Raw genomic sequence first — 25,082 nt, forward strand, 5'->3', positions numbered from 1 at the left:
TCTAAAGTATCTTTTAAGTAAGCATGTAGCTAGGCCTACCATATGTCCCCATAAACCAACCACAGTCTTCAGGGTGCCACCTACTGACAGTTCCTGCACTTAAGATGGCTTGCCTGGCATCATCCAGAACCTGTACCTTTTCCTTTGTAGCTCCCACTTTTTCTAACAGGATCCTTAAGATGAGCGGAGCACCATTATTAGAAATCTTCAGGAGACATTGCAAGGCCAGAGCTTTCTATGGGGTATAAGCTGTAGATATATCTGGTGGGAGGGGGTATCTAGGGTGGGAGGGGTACCTAATTTACACTGTTTTGCCATTTAATTTTTAATTATTTTAATTGTGACTTGTAAGCTACCTTGAGCCACAAGGAATGGCAAAACAAACATTTTAATTAATAAATAATGCTAACAACATTAGTAATATTTAAATAGAAAAAGAATGCATAAGACAGGCAATCCACAAACTGGTCCGTTTGTGTGAAAACAAAATTCTAATAAAGAAACAAGATTCAGCCACATGCACCAATCGCAAGCTAGACTGGCTGCTTTGCAAGCTTAGGCTCCCAAAATTATGTTTGTATATTATAAAATGCATTAGCCACAACCAACACACTCAAGTGTGTTGGCACAGCACTGCACTTGTGAGTAGGGAGACCAGCTCTGGGTTAGGAAATTCCTGGAGATTTTGAAGGAGGGCTAGAGGCTGGAGAGGGCAGTGTTTGGGAAGGGGAAGGACTGTATAATGCCATACAGTCTACCCTCTCAAGGTACAATTGCCAGGTTGCTCCCAATCCAGCTTCTACATTCCGCCCTCTTGCACCTAATGAACAACGGTCAAAGAGTGCAGAGTGCACTATGGTGGCCCAATCAGGGTACCAGCCGATACATCACAGTGGCTAACGCCCGTTACCAGGAAAAGATGCATCAGGTTGGTAAAACCACCTCCTCATCATTCGATATATCTACCAAACATAAAAACACAGCAGGCTACAAACCCTATTTTTGCTCACACCATCTCCCAACCCTTCACGCAGCTTTTTTTTTATTCACCCGCATCGTTAAGAGAAACAGACAGAGAAACGCTTGTGGATGATTGCATTGGGCTCAGTGCTTTTTCAGTGCCCATGTGTGTACATACACACTATTGACTATCCTTATGACAATCCATCCGTACTTGGCACCCTCTGAGATCCGCGCAGCATTTCCACCTGGAACAAAGAGGCTTCAAGTTCATCCCCCGCTCTGATGAAGAGGTCCCAAGAACCTGAAAATGTGCACTTCATGGCATCGTGCTATAGTGGTTGGTCTTAATGAAAGGAATAAAGCCCCATCCCTCTCCAAGCCTAGGAGTGGGACAAGACGCTGCAGTGCAGCAACGTCGGACAAGATATTACAGGAAGAGCTGTTTTTATGGGTCCCCTGGATTTCCCCCGTCCAACAGAATCTCGGGCCCAGAGTCATAAAAATAGACAAAACTGAGAGTCCTCCCGGGGAGGCGGTTACAGCTATTTCCGGTTTCCATGTGAAGGCTGAGCCAGGCACATTTTGCAGATAAGGAAGGAGCCGCTCTGTCTCCTTTTCTCTTTATGGTGCCCTGTCCTATTTCTCTCTCTCAGTCCAACCGGGAACTGAGAATGCAGCTCTAAGGCGGTTAACACCACAAAGCCTTCGCTCTTCCGTCACCAACTACTGTTTTACGACCCCCCCTCCTTTTTGACTAGCAGCGACTGCCCTGGAGCAGAGAAGCCGTAAAGCAGTCGCTTTCTCCCGTCATGCCCATCGGCGCCGTTTGCCTAACCACGGGGAGGAGGCATTTAAAGCGAAGGGCGGCAGGTTCCGCGCTGAAGGCTGGGGGGTAGAGCGAGGAGGGAGGGAAGTCATGACGGAGTCCGACGCAGAAGTGGGGGAACTCAGCCTCATGGACCGAGGTATCAAGAGGTGAGTGACTGCAAGACTGTATGAGGTCCTGTCAACCTCCCAGTGGGTCCTGAACACCTGAATTACAGCAGGTCTCTGGACGACAGGCAGCAGTTCTCCGGGAGAAAACAGCTGATTGGAAGGTGGACTCTATGGCATTGTACCTGCTGAAGTCCCTTCCCTCCCAAATCCTGCCCTCCCCAGGTTTCACCCCCAAATCTCCAGGAATTTCTCACCCAGGAGTTGGCAGTCCTAGCTAAGTTGGATTCCTCTTTTGTACCCTGGTAAGAACTTATTCACAAGATCTGTTTCTCTCACTTAGCCACTTGTACATTTTTATCCCACTTTTCATCCAAGAAATTCAAAGCAGTGTGTATGGTGATGTCCTCATATGATGGTGATGTTCACATATGATGTCCTCATATGTGATGTCCAACTTCTGTTCAGAAATACAGAACATTTGGTATAAGGGTAATGTGAGCATGTGCAGAATGCCCCTCTTGTTCTGCCTCCTGTTTATAAATATAATAGGTCCTTAACCCGAAGAACAGGACTTAAATTGTATTCAGCACCCACACATGTGACTTAATGGTAAATGTGCTGAGTGTTGTTTAGTATGCTTTGTTTTTTGAGTTTGTGAAATAACTGATGCCTTAATACTCTCTGTTCTTCATTTGTAGTTTGGCAGAAATACCTTTAAGTTCACAACTTCATACACTCAACTTGCACTGCAACCAGATATCAAGGATCGAAGGACTTGACCACATTTTGAATTTACATCATCTTGATCTATCATCAAATTGCATACGTCGGATCGAAGGACTGAGTTCTCTAGCTAACTTGCATACTTTAAACTTGTCTTGTAACTTGATAACAAAAATTGAAGGTTAGTTTGTGGAGGGATTGTTACTGTATTTGTTGCTTGTTGTGAATGTTGCCTTGAATAAGTTGTGAACATATAAAAGTTCTGTTCAAGAAGGCTTGTAAAACTTGTGCTATTGAGTTTTATTTTACACTTATCCACATTACTGGGAAAGCTATATTAAACTTGATAATTTTGTTCAAATCATTTTGAATATCAATAATAGTTTTCTGTGCCTCTTCTAGAGTTTTACATTTTTGCAACATTATATTATTTTTATGTTCATTCCCTGCTAGTTATTAGCTAGTCTAACAGCTAGTTCCTGCAAAATTAACAATGAATCTGCCTTAGTGGGGTGTGGTTCATGAGAACTTATACCATAATTTTTTTTGTTATTTTGACTTCAGTACACTAACATTGTTCCCACTCTGAAACATATAGTTAATAAGTCTTTTTCTTCTTCCTTTTATTCAGGATTGGAAAAGCTATTTAGCTTAAGTAGATTGAATTTATCTTATAACCGCATACATGATCTTACAGGTAAGATAAATTAGTATAAACCTCTAATGTTTATCATGCTTGATGAAGAAACAGTTTGAGCTGAGTTTAAATCTTGCTTGCCACCTGTTGCAAATAAACTATTTTTATATTTTTCATGAGATTAGTGATATGATGGTCCTATAAAATTAGCCATCTTGAACTGTTGTAGCATAGTCATTAAGTGTTTGGGCTCCAAGTCAGCACTCTCCTGGTTCAACTCCCACTGCTGGACAAAAACAAGAAGGAAAAACCCAACCTGCTAAATAAATCAAGAACCAAGAAGGTTGAACAGCCAAGAAAATATAAAATAAATATAATTATTGCCCAGTGCATAAATGATTAAAAACCGTGGAACAACATTAAAAAACTAGAGACCTAGTAGCAACAGTTACACAGAGTCATGCGATTGTTGGCACATATACAAGAGCCAAGTCACAAAATTGATTGCACATATACGGAGACCAAAAATGTTTTGGCCCTCTGGGCCTTCTTCAGTGGTCTAATTTGTTATTACATACACATATAAAAATTTTGGCTCATAAGTATAAAATATAAATATAAAATGTTACTGATTCAGGCCAGGTAGTTTGAATATGGAACCTAAGATCAAAAATAGAAATAAACATGTTGATGTAAGTCAGTTACAGAATGCTGTCAAAAATATTACTTTATATAGTTAAAATAAAAAATAGTAGCACGTACATTTATGGCTACCAGTGTAAGTTTTTAACTTTGTTCCATGGTTTTCAATTGTGTATACACTGTGCATAAACTGGTGTAGTGGTTAAGAGCAGCAGGACTCTAATCTGGAGAATCGGGTTTGAGTCCCCACTCCTCCACTCAAAGCTAGCTTGGTGATCTTGGGTCAGTCACAGCTGTCTCAGAGTTCTGTTGGCCCCACCTACCTCACAGGGTGATTGTCGTGAAGATAATAATAACACACTTTGTAAACCACTTTGAGCGGGCGTTAAGTTGTCCTGACGGGCAGTATATATATCACTCAGTATATAAATAAAATGTTACTATGTTGTTATTATTTTATATTTTCTTGGCTGGTCAACCTTGTTGGTTCTCAACACCCATCACTGCCATGAATTCTGCAGGTTGTCTTGGGTAAGCCAGTCCTCTCAGCCCCAGCCATATTGTGGGGATAATAACAACACTGACTTTGTTTACCACACCGAGTGGGCAGTAATCTGTCCAGAAGGACAGTATATAAGTACACTGTTATTGTTTTTATTGTTATTATTATATCAGAGATGGCTCAAGTTGAGGTGGAAAATCCAAGCATCCCTACGGTGGTAAAAATATAAGAAACAAAAAAAAAGAAAACAAAAAAAAAAAAGAAACAATAGTATAATGTAATGTAATCCTGCAGAATTTACAGGATTAATCTTTGAATTATAAAGATGGTGTCCATTGAAAATGTTTGGCAATTTTTGTTTAATTTTTTTCCAGGGCTGTTATATCTTCGTGGAACCAATTATAAAATTAGCTATCTTGAGCTTCATAGCAACTGCATAAACAATGTTAACCACTTACTCCAGTGCTTGACTGGATTACAGTACCTGTCCCATCTTACTTTAGAAAAGAACGGAAAAAGTAATCCACTGTGTACTGCAGCAAGTAAGAATTGTGTTTACTATATAGTTGCTTAGCATGCCTGCATATTCCATGAAGTTATGCTAGATCATCATAATTAGCTCTTCAGTAAAAAGCGTTTTTTTAAGTTATGTTGTGTTGAAATGAATTTTCAGATATCTATGGTATCTTTATATAGATTCTTTAAATATAAACATAAATGCACAATCTGTTTTAAGGTTACAGAGAGATCCTCCTCCAGGCTTTACCCCAGCTAACTATCCTAGATGGAAAAAATATATTTGGTGAACCAGTAAACATCATGGAAGCCAATCCGTCAGATCTGATGTGCTTTGAAGGCCTTTTGGATTGCTTGGCTTCATCCCATTCCCCCACAGAAGAAGAGGAGGTGTTGTGCCTTTTATTTATATTATGTCTAAAGCATAAGAGCAGGATATACGCCTTCCCTATACTACTAATTTTTTTTTTAATTATTTTTTAAATAGACTTGTGTTAATTTACCAGTGATAACACCCCGTATTGACCAGGTGTTAGCTCACTTTCGCCAACGTACAGCTACGCCATCTTGGCCCACAACTAGTGCTTCCACTGAACTGGTATCATCTTCGGAGCCAGAAACTGTGAAACTTGGCAACGACTTATACAATGATATGAGAATAAAAAAATTAGAGGATCAAATATCGCATCTTTTGGAAAAGGTAATAGGTTTAAGGAGAGGGTGTGTCCTCCAATCAAACTCGGTAAATATTTTTTATGCTGATCTCTGATGTGCTTGTCCAAATTAAATATAACTAACATGCTGGAATGTGCCCCAGAATGCTCTGCAATATGCAGATGTTCCTTTGTAGGCCCTTGAGACTTCCTTGGCAGACAAGTTGATGTGGAAAGTGTTCCCTGAATGAGGAAAGCCTAAAATAAAAACAAAACCCTGATAATAGAATTTTAGTTCCCTAACCTTCTTTTTTGAACCAGAAGAACATGCAGATAGATCTGGGAATACTATTTTTTGACCCAGTGGTCTGACCCACAAGGAAAGACAGTAATGTCTTTAGTCCTACACAGTTCATGTCATTCATCTTACAATGGGATTTAGCTCTGTACCATATTTCTCACAATTCAAGTAGTTAGCAAGCACATATCAAAACGGAAAGACATTGTCTATTTTTGTTAAAGAGATTTCTAAACTCCCTTTCCACCAAACAAGGTGCTCAGCAGCTAATAAAAAAAATGCGTACAATAGCATATAAAACACACAACGTTAAACTGCAGTGGTAAACTCACAACTTTTCAGTGCTTCGACATCTGTCCCCAATATAATCCAGACAGGATGGTCTATAGGGACAACACTAACCTTTCCTCATGGGGAATTCTACAACCTGGGATTGACAGCTGAAAAGGCCTTCCCATGGGTACTGATCAGCCTTACTGGTTTATGATACAGCTACAATGATCCATGCTTTGATTTCATTCAGGTTAAATTACTGTGATTGTGATGGGTTCTACGTGGGACTGTCTTTGAAAATTGCCTAGAAATTTCAGTTGGTCTAAAATGTGGTAGCCAGGCTACTTTCAAGAGTTGGATACAGGACATCATTCCTGTGCTAAAAGATCTCCACTGGCTGCTCATTTGTATTGGGCAAGATTCAAAGTGCTGCTGCTTATCTTCAAGGCCCCAAATGATTTGGGAACGAAGTACTTGAAGTACTGCCTTCTTTGCTGGTGGGCTGGATGGTATGGGAGATCTTCCTCACAAGCCAGGTACTCTGTGCCCCCACCCTCAGAAGAGAGGCGGGTGGTCACCAAAGACAGACCTTTTTCAGCGGTGGTACCTTGCCTGTGCAATGCCCTTCCCTTTGCAATTCAGTTGGTGCTTATGCCAGGCCTAACTGTTCCTTTTTACCCAGGCTTTTTGTTAAGGAGTTGATTTTAGTGTCGTTTTTTAGTTTTTAGATTTTTGGTTTGAAAATAAGTTTAAAATTCATTTTAAGCTGCACAATGTTGTATGTTGTTACATACTGGGTGGGTTCTTAATGCTGGTATATTATTTGTAAGTCACCTTGGGCAGGTCCTCTGAAGAGGCAGCATAGAAATGCACTAAATAAATAAATTAGTACTTCTAAGAAGGCACACCATGTATGAATCTTAAAGCCAGACATGTTAATACTGGAAGAGGAAGCCTTTCATGAAGTCTAGGCCTAGGTGATTAGGGTTTTCAATGTCAAAACCAGCACCTTGAATTGCACTTGGAAATACATTGGGAGCCAGCGTAACTGTGCTGAGCCAGTAATGCTGCGGTCATTGTGGTGTGTTTCTGTGAGAACTCTTGCAGCTGTATTTGAGCCAACTACAGTTTTCCCCAGCCATCTTCCAAGGGCAGTCCCAACTAAAACATGTTACCGCCATCTAATCCTGAATGTTACCAAAATGTGAATACAGCCAGGTTGGCTTTCTCCATATGTTGTTTGCCTGTGATTTGGAGGCTTACCACGCCTGTACTGCTGAAGTATAAATCTGTCTGTGGAAACCAAATTTTTGTACCCTCATTTTCCCCACTTGGTTGCCTCTGTCTTTTCTGCTTTGACTGCTTTAAGTTGCTGTTTGAATTAACTGATCTGTGACACATGTGCTGATAATGTGGCCTAGAAGCAACCTGAAATAGCATAATCTTTCTTCATACAAATTAGTAGTCTCTAAATTGCTGTGTGAATTGCACACTTGTGGGTCTGATTCAAAAGAGCCAAAGCTCACAAAAGCTTGAGAGGAGTAAGTTTGAGGACAAGTACTGCACTTGGCTGCTGCTTGGCTTTAAAATAGGTTTTGGGAGTTAATACAGTCATACAGATGATTCAGTTCTAAATAGTTTCCAATATAATTTACCTCTTTCAATCTATAAACCTTTGTTTCTAAAATGAAGATTATAGCACTCAGGACAAAAAGTGGAATTGATTCTGAATCAATTCTCTTATTTTTTAGATGACAAACTCTTCAAAAAATCACATTGATTTGAATGTTATTAAAGCAAAAAGAGACACAGATCTCACTTCAGGGAGTGATGGTGAAAAAGAAAACAGCAGGAAGGTGGTGAAAAGAAGCAAACTCCCTAATTATCGGAAAGCAACTTTATCTACCAAACACCGTTTTCAGAGGGGCAAAGTCTCAGACAGGTACCTTCAGAAATAACCCTCCTGCAGAATTCACATGGTGGGAGGGGAACTTGGGTAAAATGATGCTCAATTTTCTTCTGTAAGAAGTTTGATAACTATTGTATCTTATTTCCCTTGGTTGTACAAGATGAGAGCCATGAGGAATTGTGGGCGTGGGGACAAATGGAGAATCCCTTTTGCCCATTAGTACAAGATGGCTGAGCGCTGGGGCTACAGGAGGACTCTCCTGCCTAGCTGTAAATCTTGCAGCAAAGGATACACAATGGTAATAAAATCCGTGTAACAACAACAACCACATATATGCCTAACTAATAACTTCAGTAATTCATTTATTTATACATTCATTCATGCACAATACACATAATAAAAACTATTTATACATACAAATCTTCACTTCCCACATGGAACATCCTTTGCACAATTGCTAAAAATAGGTTACCTAAAAATATTAAAGTGCTGGTGCTACAAAATGCTATACAATTTTATTGCACATATAGTCCATAAAGTGCAAGTGCATAGTAACAACCCAGCATAATCCCTAATTACAGGTCCCAATTAGCAAAAGTTCAGCTGATATGTGAAGACTACAATCAAAGTAGGGAACAATCCTTCTCATATGTCAATTCCAAACAGCTGTGTAAAGTAGAGTCCAATAGAATTGGTATGGTCCTCCGACAGGTTATCTAGATCCTTATGTGGCCCATTTCATACAATCCTTATCAAAGAGTACACAGTCAATGAATCCCTCATAAATCCTTTTCATACGTTCTCGTTCCTGAATCCATTCAATAATCACTCCCAGTGAAGATTTGTATGTATAAATAGTTTTTATTATGCATATTGTGCATGAATGAATGTATAAATAAATGAATTACTGAAGTTGTTAGTTAGGCATATATGTGGTTGTTGTTGTTATATAGCTGTAAATCTTTGCAGTCCAGCGCAATTGTCCTCTAATGCTGACTTGGAAGGTTTTGTGGCTAAGTAAGCAGAAAGCTGCTTGTGGCGCCCCATACTAGAAAGGCCCAATGCTTGAATATTCAAATATTTCCTTCTTCTTGTTGTACAGGGATCTATCTGCAAACACACACACACCCATTCTGTTTGTTCCCACCCATATAGTTAACTTGTTTTGTTCTAAGAATCTATGTATTCCACTGTTAACTTACATGTCTGTGTCATTTTAGTGGAGACAAGCAGTCTTCTACAAAATCAGAAAAATTAGGCTCTCAAGTCCGAGAGGAAGAAGATTCAAGTTTACTCTCTGATGTGCCAAGTTTGGAAGTAGTGGGGAAATCACCCAAGAAATTGACAGGTGGAGAGAAGAACCCAGTGAAAAAACTAAAAAGCATAGATTCAAGTATTCCAGAGGAATCAACTTACAGGGTATTTATGGTTCTTTGTTTTGAAGATAATACCAACTCAGTTTTTAGACTGGCAGTAAATCTAGCAGTAATTAGAACAACTTCAGAGCAAAACTGCCTTTACAGTGTTGGGGATTGATGATACCTTTATAACACAATAGAAATAGTAAGATTTCCAGGAGTCTCCTATATTAAAATGCAAAGAGAAAACTGGGAAATTATACTATAGTTCTGTTTTCTTTTTTAAATGTCTGCTGCCACATCTCATTGCTTTGGTAGAATCGGACCAATATTCCATTCATCTCTGAGACTCTGCATATCATATTTATTTTCCCTCTTTTTATCGGATCAGTGTCCCCGTATTACCATCTCAGTAGCGAGTTTTCTCTGGATTGCTGTGAGAATTAGGGATTACAAGATTTAAGATCTGGAGAGATGATTGATTTTGGATTGTATTTTCCATTTTGTGAATTCAAATACTGGATTGTATTTTCCATTTTGTGAATTCAAATACTGATTTTTGTTTGACTATTTTATGCCAATAAAGGGACTGACTGACTGATCATATTTATTGACCGACATCAAATATTTATCAACAAATATTGTAGGTTTCATTTTCTGTGTTGATTCAATATGAGTTTCCAAAAGTGGGGATGATTCTGATGCACTCAAAGCTGCAGGGCCATATTTGAACACCAACAAATGTTGCAGTTGTAAATATTGCCATTCAGCAGAAGTTGACAGATCATATCTAGACCTCAGCTGAGAAAATGACAAAAAATCATTATCATCATCATAGCCTGTTGATCTAAAGTAAAAATCCACTTGTCTGTCTAAGACTTCTGTAAAAAAGAGATTCAATTTTTAAATCTGGATTGGACCATAATGTTAGTTTAATGTGAGAATGAGTCAAATTGATACTGTCATGCTATTATGCGCCATACTTCTCTAACTGCAAAAATTATGGAAGGAACAGAATCCATTTTAACATGAGCAGATCCTAATGTATTCCATAAATGGACTACATACCCATCTTGACAACTCATTGTCTTTTACAGTATCTTCCATTATTGCCAAGTAAAAAATTAAAACTTTTCCATTACTAAGACTTCGTGATGTGTGTATGTTTATGTTTAGAGCTATAGTTTGGGGAGGAGAGTTTGTCCGTAGGGTTTTTTTTCTCCTTGCTTGTCACAGATGTCAGTAAACAGTCCTATCCGCGAAGACAGTTTCAGGTGGTAGCAGTGTTGGATTGTTGTAGAAGAGCAGAAATCTAGTTGGTCTTTAAGGGGCTACTGGACCCGAATCTTAATCTTTCCCATCAAATTGTCTTGTATTTGTATTTAGACTGTGATGTTTTCTTCTTATTCAGGCACTGATTCAGGAACTGGATCAAGAGCGGGAGAGGCGGTGGAAAGCTGAACAAGCTGAAAAGAAACTGAGAGAAAATATCAAGGAACTGCAGTGCCACGCAAAAGAAGAAAAGGATATTCAAAGCATGGCTGTGTATACTACGGATAGGTGAGGAAGCAGAGTGTCAAATTTTTTTAAATAAAAAGATTATTTAATTTCTCCATCTATAAGAGAGAACACCTTAGAGTTGTAAAATATAACCAGTTCCGGTAGGTTTATGTGGATTTTAAAATCAGTTAATCCCCAGTATATTCCAGGTTTTGTAGCCCTTTCGATGGGTAGTTTCAGATAACTCTATGTGCACCTTTTGGACAGTGTGTGTATGTGTGTACCGCATACTTCCTGACAATAGACAGTGGGCGAATAGGACGTTTAATAGAAAACCTATCCTGATTTTTTTTTCTAGCAGTTATCCCACATGTTAGGGGGATCATATTAACAATATGATAAATTTCCCCTGCATGTAATGTTACATGTATTTGGGAAATAGCTATGAAAGTTAACGTTAATAACTTTTTGAAGACGTCTCAAAAACATTTATGCATAGCTTTTAATGATTGTAAAAGCAACATTTACTTCCACAATATTGTTTTTAACGGTATGCATTGAAAAACGTGTTCACTCAGAACAGTAAGATTCACCCATCTTTTTGTCAAGTTTTGTCCATACAGATCAGCGGGGCTTGGGGTAATGTTAAGCAGCTCTACTTGGAAACAATTTCTAAGTTTTCCAATGGGGCTTACTCCCAGAAAAGCATCCTTAGGAATGCTGCTGTAGCATTTTGGCTTTATACATATACATATACATATTTCATACACCTTCACCATGAATGAGGGCCAGAAGAAAAAGAAAACGCACTTGCTGAATATTTTGATTATTATCAAATATTTTGTTTTCTGCTCTTGTATGCTCTCCTGGAATAAGTACAGCTGTGAAATTGGATACTTCTGGTACTTTCTGTGAGAGGCCTTTAAAAGCAGTTCATAACTGAAGAATTTCTCTATAACCTGTGTGTAGCAAGGCAGAAGATGAACAGATGTCAAGAGTTGTAGCATTATGGCATTTATGTGCTTAGAAGGCTGTGTTTGCTTCATAATTTAGGTTAATGATCCACCAAATTAAATTATTTACAGCCCTCTTTCCTGAACTCTGGACTTTCTCCTGTTGCCTTCTAAATAACTTTAGTCCCTATTACACTGTTGTGAATAAAGTTCATTACTAGAGATGGGTAGATGACAAATACTATCATTTTAATCATTCAGACTTCCATAATGAGTATCCAAAGTTTTAAGTTGGGAACACACAACTGTACCTTCCCCAAAGGCAATTTTTGTTGGCTGTTCCTCTAAACCATTAAAAACAAATTATAAAGAAGATTCTGATGCATGAGCTTCATGTACTGCTTTTTTAGGCTAAAAGAGCTGGTATTGAGAGAGAGAAATGCAAAGACAAAACTGCAGGTTGACATTCAGCAACTGAAAGAGGAAACGGAAAGCCTTCGTAAGGAGCTAAATCAATCCAAACAGAAAGAGGAGGATCAAAGAAAGGCACGGCAGGCCCTAGAAGAAACCCTCTCCAAAATGGAGACACAAAGGGTGCAACAGCAAGCTTCAGAGGTATAGGCTTTAATTCCAAGAGTAGAAGAGTTGAGGCTATCGGTACTCTGGTCTTAACTATATTATAGAGAGGGCATGTTGGCAGATGCTGCTTGTTGCAGAGTAATGATAAGAGATGCACTTGACCAAATTATTCCTTCTGTTCATAGAGCTCTAATCTCCCTTGCATATTTACTGATTTTCTAGACTGCATTTTGGAATAGGACCAGGAGTATGTGAATCACTAGTAAACATAGCCCTACCTTTGTATCTTCTGTATGGGCAAACATTAGCGTAGACGAGCAGTACATGTGTGGACATGTTGGTGTCACATTTTTAGCTATGTCCTTGTATATCCCTGTTCACATTAAAATTTCTTCACATGACTGCAAGACCATGTGGCTGCTTCGGTGTCGTTTCTGGACTGTGAACAGTTGCTAAGTGGTAGCGGTTAAATGTTTCTAAGCCAATGAATGAACAATGTGATTTACCAAGCATGGGAGGAAATGTAATACTTTACATTTGCTAGAATTATGGTTTAGTACTGTATTTAACTGGCTTTTCTGAAATCTGAATGTAGTAAAAGGAACATAACTATTAGTATCCCCGATGTATGTTAAGCACTAGCTTGTAGAGCTGTCCAGAATTATAATCATTTTGGTTTTTCCATGTCATTTGGTCTCATAAATCATGAAAAAGAGGCAAATTACAGTAAGCATTTGTTTTTCTTGTACCAAAACTTGGTTCCAGAGTGTAGCTGTGTAAGTCTGTTGCAAGAAAAAAAAGGAGTCTTGTTGCACCTAAAAGACTAACAGAGGATTCCACTATATTAACTGTATGAATCAAAATGCGAATTTTTATTGTATTTGCTGTTGGCCATTACACGTTTACAGAACCATATGGTACAATAGCTAATAAAAACTTAAAATCCTTTGGTAAAATTAATTTAAAACAGTTAAAAAATAGACTATTCCAACCAGAAGATCATAAAACTGCCCCAGTTAGTGCTGCCCTAGATCTAATCTTCTTGCCTGCGAGGGCAAACTGAGAGATTCTGTAAGATACGAAAGTATCATTAGTTAACGGTATGACTGTGTTTTCATTGCCTTGGTTTAAAACATTGCAAAGATAAAACGAATTCAAACTGCAGAACTTAAAGCTTCAGCCGCTGAGAGAGAAGTTCAGTTACTTCGAGTATCTGTTCGACAACAAAAAGAGAAGACAGAACAAGTCCATGAAGTTCTTACACTAAGAGAGCAGGAGCACAGGTATGTATCTTGAAACAGCTTTATATAGTTGATTTATTGAAAATATTTATATACCTGGCTTTCTCCTAGGACCCAAGACATGTCTTAAGTATACGAAGAACTAAATGTTTGGAATAGTTAGCTATAGATAGGTATCTTTTTTTTTTCTTGAACCAAGTGTTGATGCTGAAAGCACTTTTAAAAAAATAACTCTTTGAGTGTAACTGCAAAGCTAGTCTTTCTGTTTGTAGCTGTATTGATGGACCATAGAAGCAACTCTTCTGTTTATCCCACAGGAAGCCATATATTCCCCCATGTGGGCTTCAGCGTATTAAAAAATATTCCAATTACGGATGAGCAGTCTTCATTTATCATAGTGCTTAATTTCTTGTATGTTTCTCAGAAAAGAACTGGAAGCTAGAGTTAGTTTAAATGGCTCAGAATTCCAAGAGGCTGTGTCAAAAGAAGTGGCTAAAGAGCAGCAGAGACACGAACGCCATATTAAAGAACTGGAGGGAAAAATTAGTCACTTATGCCAGAATTATAAAGATCTGGAAGATGAATTTCGAATTGCATTAACAATTGAAGCCAAAAGATTTGCAGAGGTAAGCAGAGTTGGAATGGGAAGAGAGACATGGGATTTTTTTATGCTATTAAAAGCAATTTTATTCTGTCCTTTCTTTGTAGAAATAGAACTGCCATATTTATTATTCCAGCTGTTGAGGTTAAAATGTCTATTACTATTGAATTGAGAATTAATGTCTCACATCCATGGGTTAGGTTCTGTGGATCTGTTCTGCTGGTGCTAATGGTATCTGCTGGTACAAGGAGCTTTCCCTGACAGAACAGGCTGTTTAGCAGACAACCCTATAGTCCTCAAATCCAAAATTAATACAGACTTTTCAGTGTTGTGTATCCTCCAATACTTCTTTTGCTGCACTTCACTAAAATTGCTACATCACATTTTATTCTGGAAATTAATGCATTATCTTCTAGAGATAACCTTAATAATCATTTTTTCTTTCTAAAATAGGTTAAAGAGGCCTTTGACAATGTCGCTGCTGAGTTGGCAGAACATAAACATGTTTTACTTCAATCTCAACAAAAAGAAAAGCAGTCAGCCACTCTGATCCAAGAGCTGACATCCATGGTGAAAGAACAAAAATCTAAGATCACAGAGCTGGTCAAATCAAAACAAGAAACAATGTGTAACTGGAAAGTATGACTCTTAATATTTTGCACGACTCCTATATTGCGTACTTTCTTATATAAACACCTGCTGAAATTAAACATAATGTTTAACAAGTATTACCTTGTGACCTTCACAAATAATCATGCTTTGTGTGACTACAAAATGTGCAGCCACTAGGCTGGCTTGAAATGTGTGTATATGTTTTAAAATAAGAAGCTACAGAGCATATGTTACAATATAATTTAGCTCTGAGAATGCTTTGGTTACTATCTTTTTTTATTACCATTTTTTCCAGATTTCTATTTTGCCACCTTTTCTTCCCTTTTTTATGGATCACTTCTGGTCCTCTTTTCTTAAATTATTTTTTCCTTGGCCCATTGCTTTTCCTTTCTTGACTTCCTTAGGAACACCTCAGGAAATAGCAGCAACAAACCTTTCTACCTCACCCATCCTCTTTAATAACAGTGCAGTTTGGCCATTTATTAACAAAGGCTTTATTATTACTAATATACATTTTCTGTGCAAGTTAAAACATAGATGTTATGGAGTAACTTTTTAGAGTGAGAGTCATTGAAGTTTTTCTTTTTGGTTTTGTAGAGTCAAATCCAAGCACTTGAAAGCATGGTAGAGGAAGATAAACAGAAGACAATTCAACTTGAGCTTCTTAAACAAGAAAAATCAAAACTTATTTCACAGATAACAGCTCAGGAGTCTGTGATTGATGGATTAAAAGCTGAAAGAAAAATATGGGGACAAGAACTGGCACAACAGGGTAAAAGAATAATGGAGTTTATTGCAAATGGGCAAAGGCCGTTACAGTCTTAAACTAGAAAGTAATACATGAAATGATCGGTGTGTCATGAAATGATTGGTGTGTCTTGTTATGATTCTGGTAGGATACAGATAAAGAACAAATCTGAAATCTCTGTTACTTTTGTAAGAATGCACAGTTAAGTAGTTTATAATCAGTGATATAGTGGTAGTAACTGTACCTATTATTTCAGTGGAGTTTAGCTTAGGTTTCCTTTCAGTTTGTCCATGTGGGATAGGAGCTCTTGCGTTACAGCTTGTGTTGTCAGGGTTGCCCTATTATTAGGTGCACCTAAGCACCAGGAGTGGAAGAGTGCCAAAACCACTGCTCCGCCTGTCCATGGTGTTGTAGCCTTCTGAGCGGGAGAGTCGCAGGGGCCCCTTTTCAGGGCCATTTTTGCCTCCCAGTACACACTGCAGCAAGCCACAGTCCTGGCTCCAGTGAGAGCTGCATATGTGGGGGGCTTCCCGACAGTGGCAGGAAATAGTCATTCACCTATGGTGCTGAATGTCCTTGGGCTGGCCCTATGTTCTGCTGATATTGTGGAATGTATCCAAATGCCCATCCATTACCGCTACTTCTGAAAAAGTTTTTACAAGTAGTTCCTTAACATACTACAATGTACTTTTACCTTAAAAAAGGAAATTGGTTAATACTATAAAGCCTGTGTAGAGAGATGCTGTAGAAGGCCTGTCAGTTTAAAATAACTATTCTCTTATATATGAAGTGAAGAATAGAAGAGGTAAGAAAGAGGGCTGCAAGCCAGGTTAGGTGCCTATGTGATCCGGATAAAAGAGCATCAGTTAAAGTTTTGTGTTGGGATTCAAAGCAAAGGGGCCTAAATAGTTAATATTGTTGTGACTATCTGGTTATGAGATGAAAGGAAATAGAACTTAAGGAAAACAAATATACAGTGGCAAGCAAGAAGAACAAACAAGCTTACGAAAGAAAACAGCCTTTTTGCAAGTTTCTGAAAGGATTGGTCAAAGTTTTACCAGTGTTCCTGCAGTTTGAAGTGGTGTAGATGGTGGTGTAGATCTTGGATAGAAAAAAACCTCAAATCCTCAGGAGGGAAAAAGTCCTTTTCTGCCGGCAGCTATCCTATAAAAATAAATGGCCTTCTCCGGGAAAGACTAATTTTTATGGGAGAGGTAATTTTGCTGAAGTGTGCAGCCTGAAGCAAAAGGTAACAAACCAATCACAGCTCAGCGTAAATGAAAAGGGCTTAAAACATCAGAGAATAAAAGAATTTATAGAATGAATCTCTGCTGCTTTCCATGTGCTATGACCGGTGCCCCTAAAAAGCCATTCCTGAGGGTAAGAGAAGCATCAAACAGTGTAAGAGGAGGTAGTTGGCAAAATTTCCTCCCTTTCCACGCTGGTACTAGCCAAACAAAAGCTTGTATAAGAACAGGGTCCTAATTTCTGCTGATTCCTTCTTGTTACGTGCCCCCCATGCTGATCCTGAGGATCCCCCGGCTGTCAGGGTTTTTGGGTGATGCGAAGGTCTCCACGAAAAAGGTGGAAATTTTGTTTCGGAAATTGTCGTACTTGAGTTCAGCGGTGCTTCAAGGGGCAGAGGCACCCGTCACAGGGTGTTCCGCCCTTTGCTCACCCTCATATAAGCTGCCATAAGCTCTTTATTCTTCATTCTTAACCTATTTATATAGGCTGAAGAATGCTGTCTGCTTGAGTCTGCAGTCCCTTCCCTAGTTTTGGAGCCTGGATGCTGGCCCTGCCTCTTCTAGGGAGCAGCTCTGGCTGGTGTTCCTCTCTGTTGGCCGATGCTCTTTGCTTGCAGTCCCAGCCTTTCCCTTTCTTGACAGTTGTCTTCACTCTTTCCTTAAACAAGCCACCCACAAGTAAGTCTTCCCTTGGTAGCCTCCTTTCCTTGCAGTACTTCTTCCCTTCTCTTGGCTGGGCCAGCTTTTTTATCAGGTTCCTGTCTGAGAAAGACTTAAGTGGCCCTACTCACTGCAGCCTCACCCCTGCTCCAGCTGCCTTTAAACTCAGCTGGGTTGGTGGCAGCTGTCATGGCCTTCCTCCCTCAAAGGGATAAAAACACTGATGTCTGATAGAGCTGCTGACTGCAGCCTAAAATTGCCATTTACAGAGAGCACTGAAATGGTAGTTGCTTGTAAATACAGAAACGAATACAGAAACGAATTCTTGATGAAGCAACCTATGCAGGCCTGAAAGAATTTTTATCTCCAGAGCTCACAAGTCACAACTGCTGTACTGTATATAATACCTTTTTCTTCAACCTGCTTGCGAAAGAGAATCGTTTACTGTGACAATGTTTTTAAAAACTGAATATTGCAACATTTGATGTAGTTGAAGGGAATTTAGATTCACTGTTAAGCTACAAAGCACCTGATCATCTAAGTATTATAATGCCTATATACCAAATCGCAGAGAACAGCTCAAAAGAGTGTAGGTTTGTAGTTCCTAAAATATTTGGGAAATGGAACAGAAGGTTGTGAGTTTGCTTGCCTTTATCATGTATAATCTTATATCGCTTAAATATCTACAATGCTGAAACCACCAAACCTGTTTTGGTCTCCTCCCACTCCCACAGGAGCTTCTCTTGCTCAAGATCGAGGAAAATTGGAAGCCAAAATAGAAGTCCTAACTAATGAGATTGAGACTCAGAAGAAACAAAATGAACGGAACAGTGATTCGTTGAAGATCAAGTCTAAAATAGTGGAAGATCAAACAGAAACCATTAGAAAATTAAAAGTAGTAAGCATTCTTTACTGTTTATTGACTAAAGATTTCTGTAATGATATAAGAACATGTCACAATGATTTTATAGGTTTATTTGTTTAATACATTGATATTATCAATAAGAAACTTCAGAAAATTAGCCAGAGGCTCTCAAGTTTTGTTCTGAGTCTACTCCTAAAGAGTAGCTGAGACTTCACTGCGCATCGTGATCTGCAGGGGCTGGGTAGCCACAGATGTCAGCCCTTGGAGGAGACTTATCTGTAAGCCCTGCTGGGAGGAGCAGAGCTCTCTTGTGGACTCAGATTGAGACAGACACCCTAGTAAGTTTTGTGGGTCCTAGGCCATGTAAGGTGTACTTTAGAATGCTGCCTATGATGCATACGATTATCTCCTTCTCATTTCCAGAAATGATCCTGTGTTTTAAACAGCTACATGAAAAGCTGAAATACAGTAGGTGAAGTCTTCTCCATTCCTGCATCTTAATAGGAAAGGTTGTGCCTACTGAGTTTCTGCACATCATGTAGCTGTCAATACATGGACTTTTGGAGGAACTATTCGTTTTAGCTAGGCAGAGAGCTTGATATGAACCTGGCAGAAAGCTTGCATCATAACAGATTCTATTACCACTCTGCTGTAGTAAAAAATATTGGTGACCTTAAGAATACTTTAATGGTGGAAGTTTCACTTAGTCAATTGCCCATAAAAAAGTGGATCTGAGAAGTGGTCTGATAGACTTCATATGTTTCTCAATTTGTTTTGTGAATCTCTTCTTTTGACAAATAGACCTTGTTGTGTGTGAGGTCTTTTTTACTTTTATATTTAATCAAGCAGTGAGAATATGATTCCAAATATTCTAGCATTAAATCACCTGATGCGATTTGATTTTGGGTGCCTTTAGGAACAAACTGCTATTAGATTTTCAGAGTTTACGTAGGACCTTGAATTTGAAACATACTTTTGTTTCCTCATTTTTTAAGTTAATGTGCAAATTCTGTTGCATTGCGAGTCACGCTACAAGTGATGCCTGACACGAGGAGAACAGGTGTCAGTTTCCAGAAAGTTTTGTAGTCATCTGTTTGACTGACAAGATCTCAGAACTGTGCAGGGAGGAGGGGGCGTTTAAATCTCCAGAGCTAGACTGCAACGCGCAGGTGGTGGCCAGCCAACCCCACTCCCCTGTGCTATGTTGGGAGGAAGGGTTTCCCCCACCTCTGACGAGGCTTCAAACCCTCCCACCTTCCAGGCACTCCCTGGAAGCTGGGGTAGTGCGGACTGAGGGGCTGGCTGGAAGACAGGACCACTGCCTGAGCTTCAGCTGGGCTGCGCACCTGTTCCATGGCCTTCCAGCCAGGTAACAAGGCAGCAAAGCGGCAGTCCACAGCTCAGCTGGAGCCACGCGGGCCTGGCCCCGCTTCCTGCGCGCTGGCCCCAATGATTCCCCTCTCCTCCACTTGAAGCCAGCTGGGTGATCTTGGGTCAGTCACAGCTTCTAGGAGCTCTCCCAGCCCCACCCACCTCACAGGGTGATTGTTGTGGGGATAATAATGACATACTTGGTAAACCGCTCTGAGTGGGCATTAAGTTGTCCTGAAGGGTGGTATTTAAATCGAATGTGGTGGTGGTGGTGGTGGTGGTAGAGGTGGTGGTTGTTGTTGTTAATGGTAAAGTCAGCAGTTGCAGTGCCAGTGGGATCCCCATGCCATGCCGCTCAGGAAAGCCGGGTACGGGCGTGTGCCATCCCAGCAGCGTAGGGACCCGCAAGACCCTGCTGGGCCACTCCCGCCACCACACCCAGTCAGCCCCCACACCAGCACCGGGAAAGGCACATGGCTAGGCTGTGCGCCCGCTCTGTGGCTTTTGGACCGGGCACTGAGGCAGCGAGAGGGCAGGCCACCACCTGCGCGCTGCAGTCCGGCTCTGGAAATTTAAATGCCCCCTCCTCCACACACAATTCTGAGAGCTTGTCAGTCAAACAGATGCCTACACTTCCCATGAAAACTTTTGGGAAACTGACACATGTTCTCCTTGTGGCAGGCGTCACTTGTAGCTTGACTCTGAGTTTTTTCCCTTTAATGAGCTTCGAAAAGATATGCATATATAAACTAAGTGTAGGCTCTGTTTCATTATATAGCCTTGCCTTACTAAAACAACAACTATGTTTATCTGGTGACCAGATCCATTCCAGCAAATGGTAGTTGCAACCAAGCTCCATTGAAAGCAATGGAATGTTATTTAGGCCTAGTGTTTACAGCTGGTGAGACGGTTAAGTTTTAGGAAAGGTCTCGTATAATTTAATAGTACTAAGAAAATCCTGCACATTGAACCCTAGCAGGCCAAGATAGAGCCCTTCCTGATATATCATTTCTAGACATAAGGAAATCGACTTTAATAGAGGGTTTATGATTTTATCTGGTGTCTTTGAGGTACATGCTTCGGTTGTGTCCATTGTGTTTTAACACTAGCAGAAATAAGACAGTATTTTATTTGTGTTAGTTCCATCACGTTTAATCTGTCTTTCTCCTATGACAGACTCCTAAGATGAACAGCAGCTGATAACTCTCTTACAGTGTAATCCTAAAAAGAGTTTAAGCCCATAGAGTGGAGTAACTCTGCTTAGAATTGCACTGTTAATTGGTCAATCCCAATGTTTTTCTGAAGGTACTAACAATAGTGAAGAACTCTCCTAATTTTAGTTAAGGGACCTTTCTTCTAAAGTTACTGAACTCTCTATGACGTCACAGTAAAAAAATTAGCTGTTGTCTTTTTTATTAGTACAAATAGAGTATATCCTTATGAAGAATTTTTAAGGCCTTACAGGAACGAGATGAACAAATAAGAAAACATCGTGAAGAAAGTACGGAAATGGAGAAGAGACTTCAGGTACAACTAGAAGAAAAAGAGGCACATGTGGATGAGCTAATGGAACAGTTAGAAAGGCAAAATGAGAGGAAAGAAGAACTAAAGCAACAGTTGCAACAAAAAGACAAAGAGCTTGAAGATACCAAGAAAGCTTACAGGTGCTCAAATTTAGTAACCTCATAAACTGTTGTAGCATAGTGGCTAAGTTGCTCAGCTCTGAATCGGCACTTTGCTGGTTCAGATGCTATGAACTCAGTATGTGGCCTTGGATAAGCCTCTCCTTTCAGCCCCAGCTGTATTGTGGGGGTAATAATAACACTTCACTTTGTCACTGCTTGGATCGTTCTGAAATGATCATGTTCATTTATTTTCAGTGCAATGAATAAGAAATGGCAAGATAAAGGAGGATTATTAAGCAAGCTGGAAGCTCAGGTTAAACAAATGAAAGACAATTTTGACATAAAAGAGAAACACCTAATTGAAGAAAGAGAGAAAAGTCTTCAATCTCAAAAGTAAATAGAAAATGTGTGTGCTTTTTTAATGTTGAAACACATAATTGGGGGTATATTATCTGGGGAAAACCTGGTGTTGCTGACTAGGCCCTGCCTCAGGAGAACTGGAGAAAAGTTATAGAGGGATTGCTGCAATTTTGAAGGCTTATCCAACTTGCAGGATCAAGAATATACTGGACAGGCGTATATGAATTGGTAAAAGGGCCAACAGTTGTCAAGACAACAGGCTTATTAATAATATTTATATGCTAACAGGAAAATTAAAAGGGCCACTTTTTACCTTTATCAGGCTGCAATTATTCCACAGTATTAAGCACATTTTTAATAAATTCCCAGTACTGTGGATTTGGACAAAGTTTCTTAATTGAAATTTAGTATTGGTTCCTCCTGCCTGCCCGCCCCCCTTTGGAAAAGTAGGTAGGGTCAAGAACTTTGTGGTCCAGCAGCATCTAGATCAGAGTCAAATGCATCATTCCTGTACGAAGAAAAACTCAAGTTTTGTCATTTTTTTTTCTTTAGGTGACTGTGGTAACAAATTCAAGTGTGTTCTCTTTCTCACATCATTTTCCTGTATCCTCTACTGCATAACAAGATTTTTGAAGTGGGGCTAATTGGTAAACCATTAGCTGCAGCCATAGACATTAAGAATAGTGTCTGATATGTGGAGTGGACTAGTTTCTGGAACGCACCTAGAGAAAAGGAATAGTCTTCTTGAATGTAATTGAGGATGTGTGTGTAATGTTTATCCCATTAGTACTGATACAGTATTGCAGTCTTAAAGGTTCCTCTTGTGTTTAGGGCAACAATGGAAAAGCTTCATTCTATGGATGATGCTTTCAGAAGGCAACTTGAATCAACACTAGCAGCTCATCAAGTGGAATTGCTGCAGTTAGCAAACGAAAAACAGCAACAAATTGTAGCAGCAAATGAAAAGGTGATGAATAGTACTGGTAGTGTTTAGCTGTGCAGTTCACCATGTCATATCTTAGCCCAATAAGACATAAGTTAGGATTTTTGTTGGCCTGTAACTTGTAGCTGACAAGTGTCACTCAGTTACCGGGATTGCCTCAGCAGTAAACTTGCACCAAATGCTGGCCGTGAAGTTGTGGGATTTGTTTCCAAGAGAGGGCAGCTTTACAGATCTTTTGAAATCCCTATAAAACATGATTCATTAGAGAAGTGTTGGGAGGTTACAGTAAATTAGTGCTATACTGAATTAGCAAGAACTGGCTGTTAAATTTGAGAGAGTTTATTTTGTTAAATTATCCTTATAGTTAACTCTGACCTTTAAGTGTACGTGTAACTAATAAAACAAACCTTTTAATGTAATAACAGACCATACAGACATGGAAGCTTATTTTTATGTATAGGCTTTCCTGCTAGTGGAGGAGAACACTAACATATTTTCTAGCATTTAAAGCTTTTATAACCATGCAGTGGCTGATGTCAAAGCTTTGCCTTCCTTTCTATAAAACCTCAAGAGAAAATGGTATTCTGTAAACCTCACAGTATTGGGGAAAAGCTAGCAAGATACTTCTACTTAATCTTTCATTAAGTAAGTAGTATGCAGTTGACATGATCTTTGTCAGAACATCAATACTGAGTGTGATGATACGCCAAAAGTCAAAAGAAGGTTAGTTATAGCATCACTAAATTTTATTTCAGGTTTACCAGGTTGAAGAAGAAATGAGACAGTTACTTCAGGAAACGGCAAGCAATAAAAAGGCCATGGAAGAGAAAATAAAACGGCTTACAGTTGCCCTGAGTGACATTCAGCAAGAGCTCTGACATATGGAATCTGACAAGCCTGTATAGGCTTACCAAACACAGATGCAATCATGATGTTAGCAGTTCTTTTTTAAAAAAAGACATTCTGTTAAGAAAATGCAGCATGCTAGCATGACTTACCTTTGCACATAAATATGTACAGTATTTCAAAATAAATAATCTTGTTAAACTATCTGCTGATGTTGAATTTTGTTAATAAAAGTCATTTTGCATGGAAGTTACTTTGGAAAAAAAGAAACTGCTTACACTGCGAGAACTTATTTTGGGGTCAGTGATACAAAGGAGAAATTGATTCTCCGAGACTTACATTGGGTTTTAAAATTAGACATTTTATTTCATGTTGGACTAGGGCACTGAATACAATATAGTGGACCTAAAAGAACCAATGACCAGAACTCATCCCTCAATGGATTTTTGGTAGTATTCCCCCTCCCAATACTGCAGGTGACTGTACCCCTTGAAAAATCATTCCTGAGAATCAGAAGACATCCAGGAACACTGTGGAATGTAACGTAGGGGCCTTCAACAGAAAAGGAGATTGGTGGAAATTACTACTTCCTTCATGTATATATAGAAATGCCTTTCCACTTGTAAAATACAGGGTTTAATCTAACCCAAGTTATTTCATATCTATAATTTCATATCTATAACATTTCTCTTGATATTTGGAGGGGAGCTTCCCCTGCTGCCCCAGATCTTAGCAGCATCCCTTCTAGGAAAGAAATTGATTGCATATCAGAATGAACTAAAAACAAACGCTGCTTACTATATATTGCGATGAATTTGGACAAATAGCTACAGATTAACTGTAATCCTTAAGAGTGCTAGTATGGAGACAGTTGTATGGGTGCAGAATTCACTTATTCCTGCAACTTGATACTACCCCTGCCAAGTTTTAATCTAGTATTTGGGGAATTCACAGTGGTATTCTAAGAACATTTCCTTGGGAGTAGCTTTTAGTAGGCTTCTGAGTAGTTTAGGATCATACGGTCAGTGTTGCAAACATGCTAGTGAGTGTTGAATTATAACCTTGAAACTTAAGAGAGTTGGAAGAATGACATACGTAGTGACAAATGCTTTCATGTGGGACGCAAAGAGGTGCTCTGTTCCTCACCCTTACTTGTTCATTCTATTGTTGTTAAAGGGTATGTGAGCGTGCTTGGTTTGCAGGAAACTTTGAAACTATACGCACTGTGGCTTTGAAACAGGTGTTTTTGTCTGCGTGTGTTCAATTATTTGAGAATGAAAAAGAAGACCTGGTCTGGCCTTCTAGCAACCAGTGTGCCACCCCGAGGGACAAGCGCCAGCCTCCTCCTGAAAGGAACAGCACATTTTTTCCCCTTCCTTCCTTACACAAAACTTTGTCTCCCAGCAACTGCGTGGGCAGCGTCACTTCCTCCCCCTCGGGCCCGGCGGCCGAGAAAGAGGGCCGGAGGCGGCTCCGTTCAGGTCCCGGCTGCTTTCTTAGGGCCAGCGGGAGGGCCACGTG

General features: G+C 39.5%; 1 protein-coding gene across 3 annotated transcripts; it reads left to right on the forward strand.

The window, feature by feature from the left end:
- Window positions 1–1,770: 1,770 nt before the first annotated feature.
- LRRCC1 (leucine rich repeat and coiled-coil centrosomal protein 1) lies at window positions 1,771–23,765 on the forward strand. 3 transcript variants are annotated; one of them, XM_054985646.1, is made up of 19 exons: window positions 1,771–1,938; window positions 2,598–2,803; window positions 3,254–3,319; window positions 4,778–4,945; window positions 5,140–5,309; window positions 5,407–5,619; window positions 7,895–8,085; window positions 9,273–9,471; window positions 10,822–10,970; window positions 12,274–12,478; window positions 13,586–13,725; window positions 14,108–14,309; window positions 14,738–14,923; window positions 15,494–15,668; window positions 18,286–18,449; window positions 21,243–21,451; window positions 21,668–21,805; window positions 22,604–22,739; window positions 23,471–23,765. In XM_054985646.1, exons 1-19 carry the CDS (start codon window positions 1,880–1,882, stop codon window positions 23,591–23,593), a joined length of 3,099 nt encoding a protein of 1,032 aa, XP_054841621.1. In that variant the 5' UTR covers window positions 1,771–1,879; the 3' UTR covers window positions 23,594–23,765. The 3 variants fall into 3 exon arrangements, with proteins under 3 accessions (XP_054841621.1, XP_054841622.1, XP_054841623.1); XM_054985647.1 differs by lacking the exon at window positions 5,407–5,619; XM_054985648.1 differs by lacking the exons at window positions 12,274–12,478; window positions 13,586–13,725.
- Window positions 23,766–25,082: the final 1,317 nt, after the last annotated feature.

Source organism: Eublepharis macularius, chromosome 7, assembly GCF_028583425.1.
Source record: "Eublepharis macularius isolate TG4126 chromosome 7, MPM_Emac_v1.0, whole genome shotgun sequence".
In the NCBI taxonomy this organism is placed as follows: Eukaryota; Metazoa; Chordata; class Lepidosauria; order Squamata; family Eublepharidae; genus Eublepharis; species Eublepharis macularius.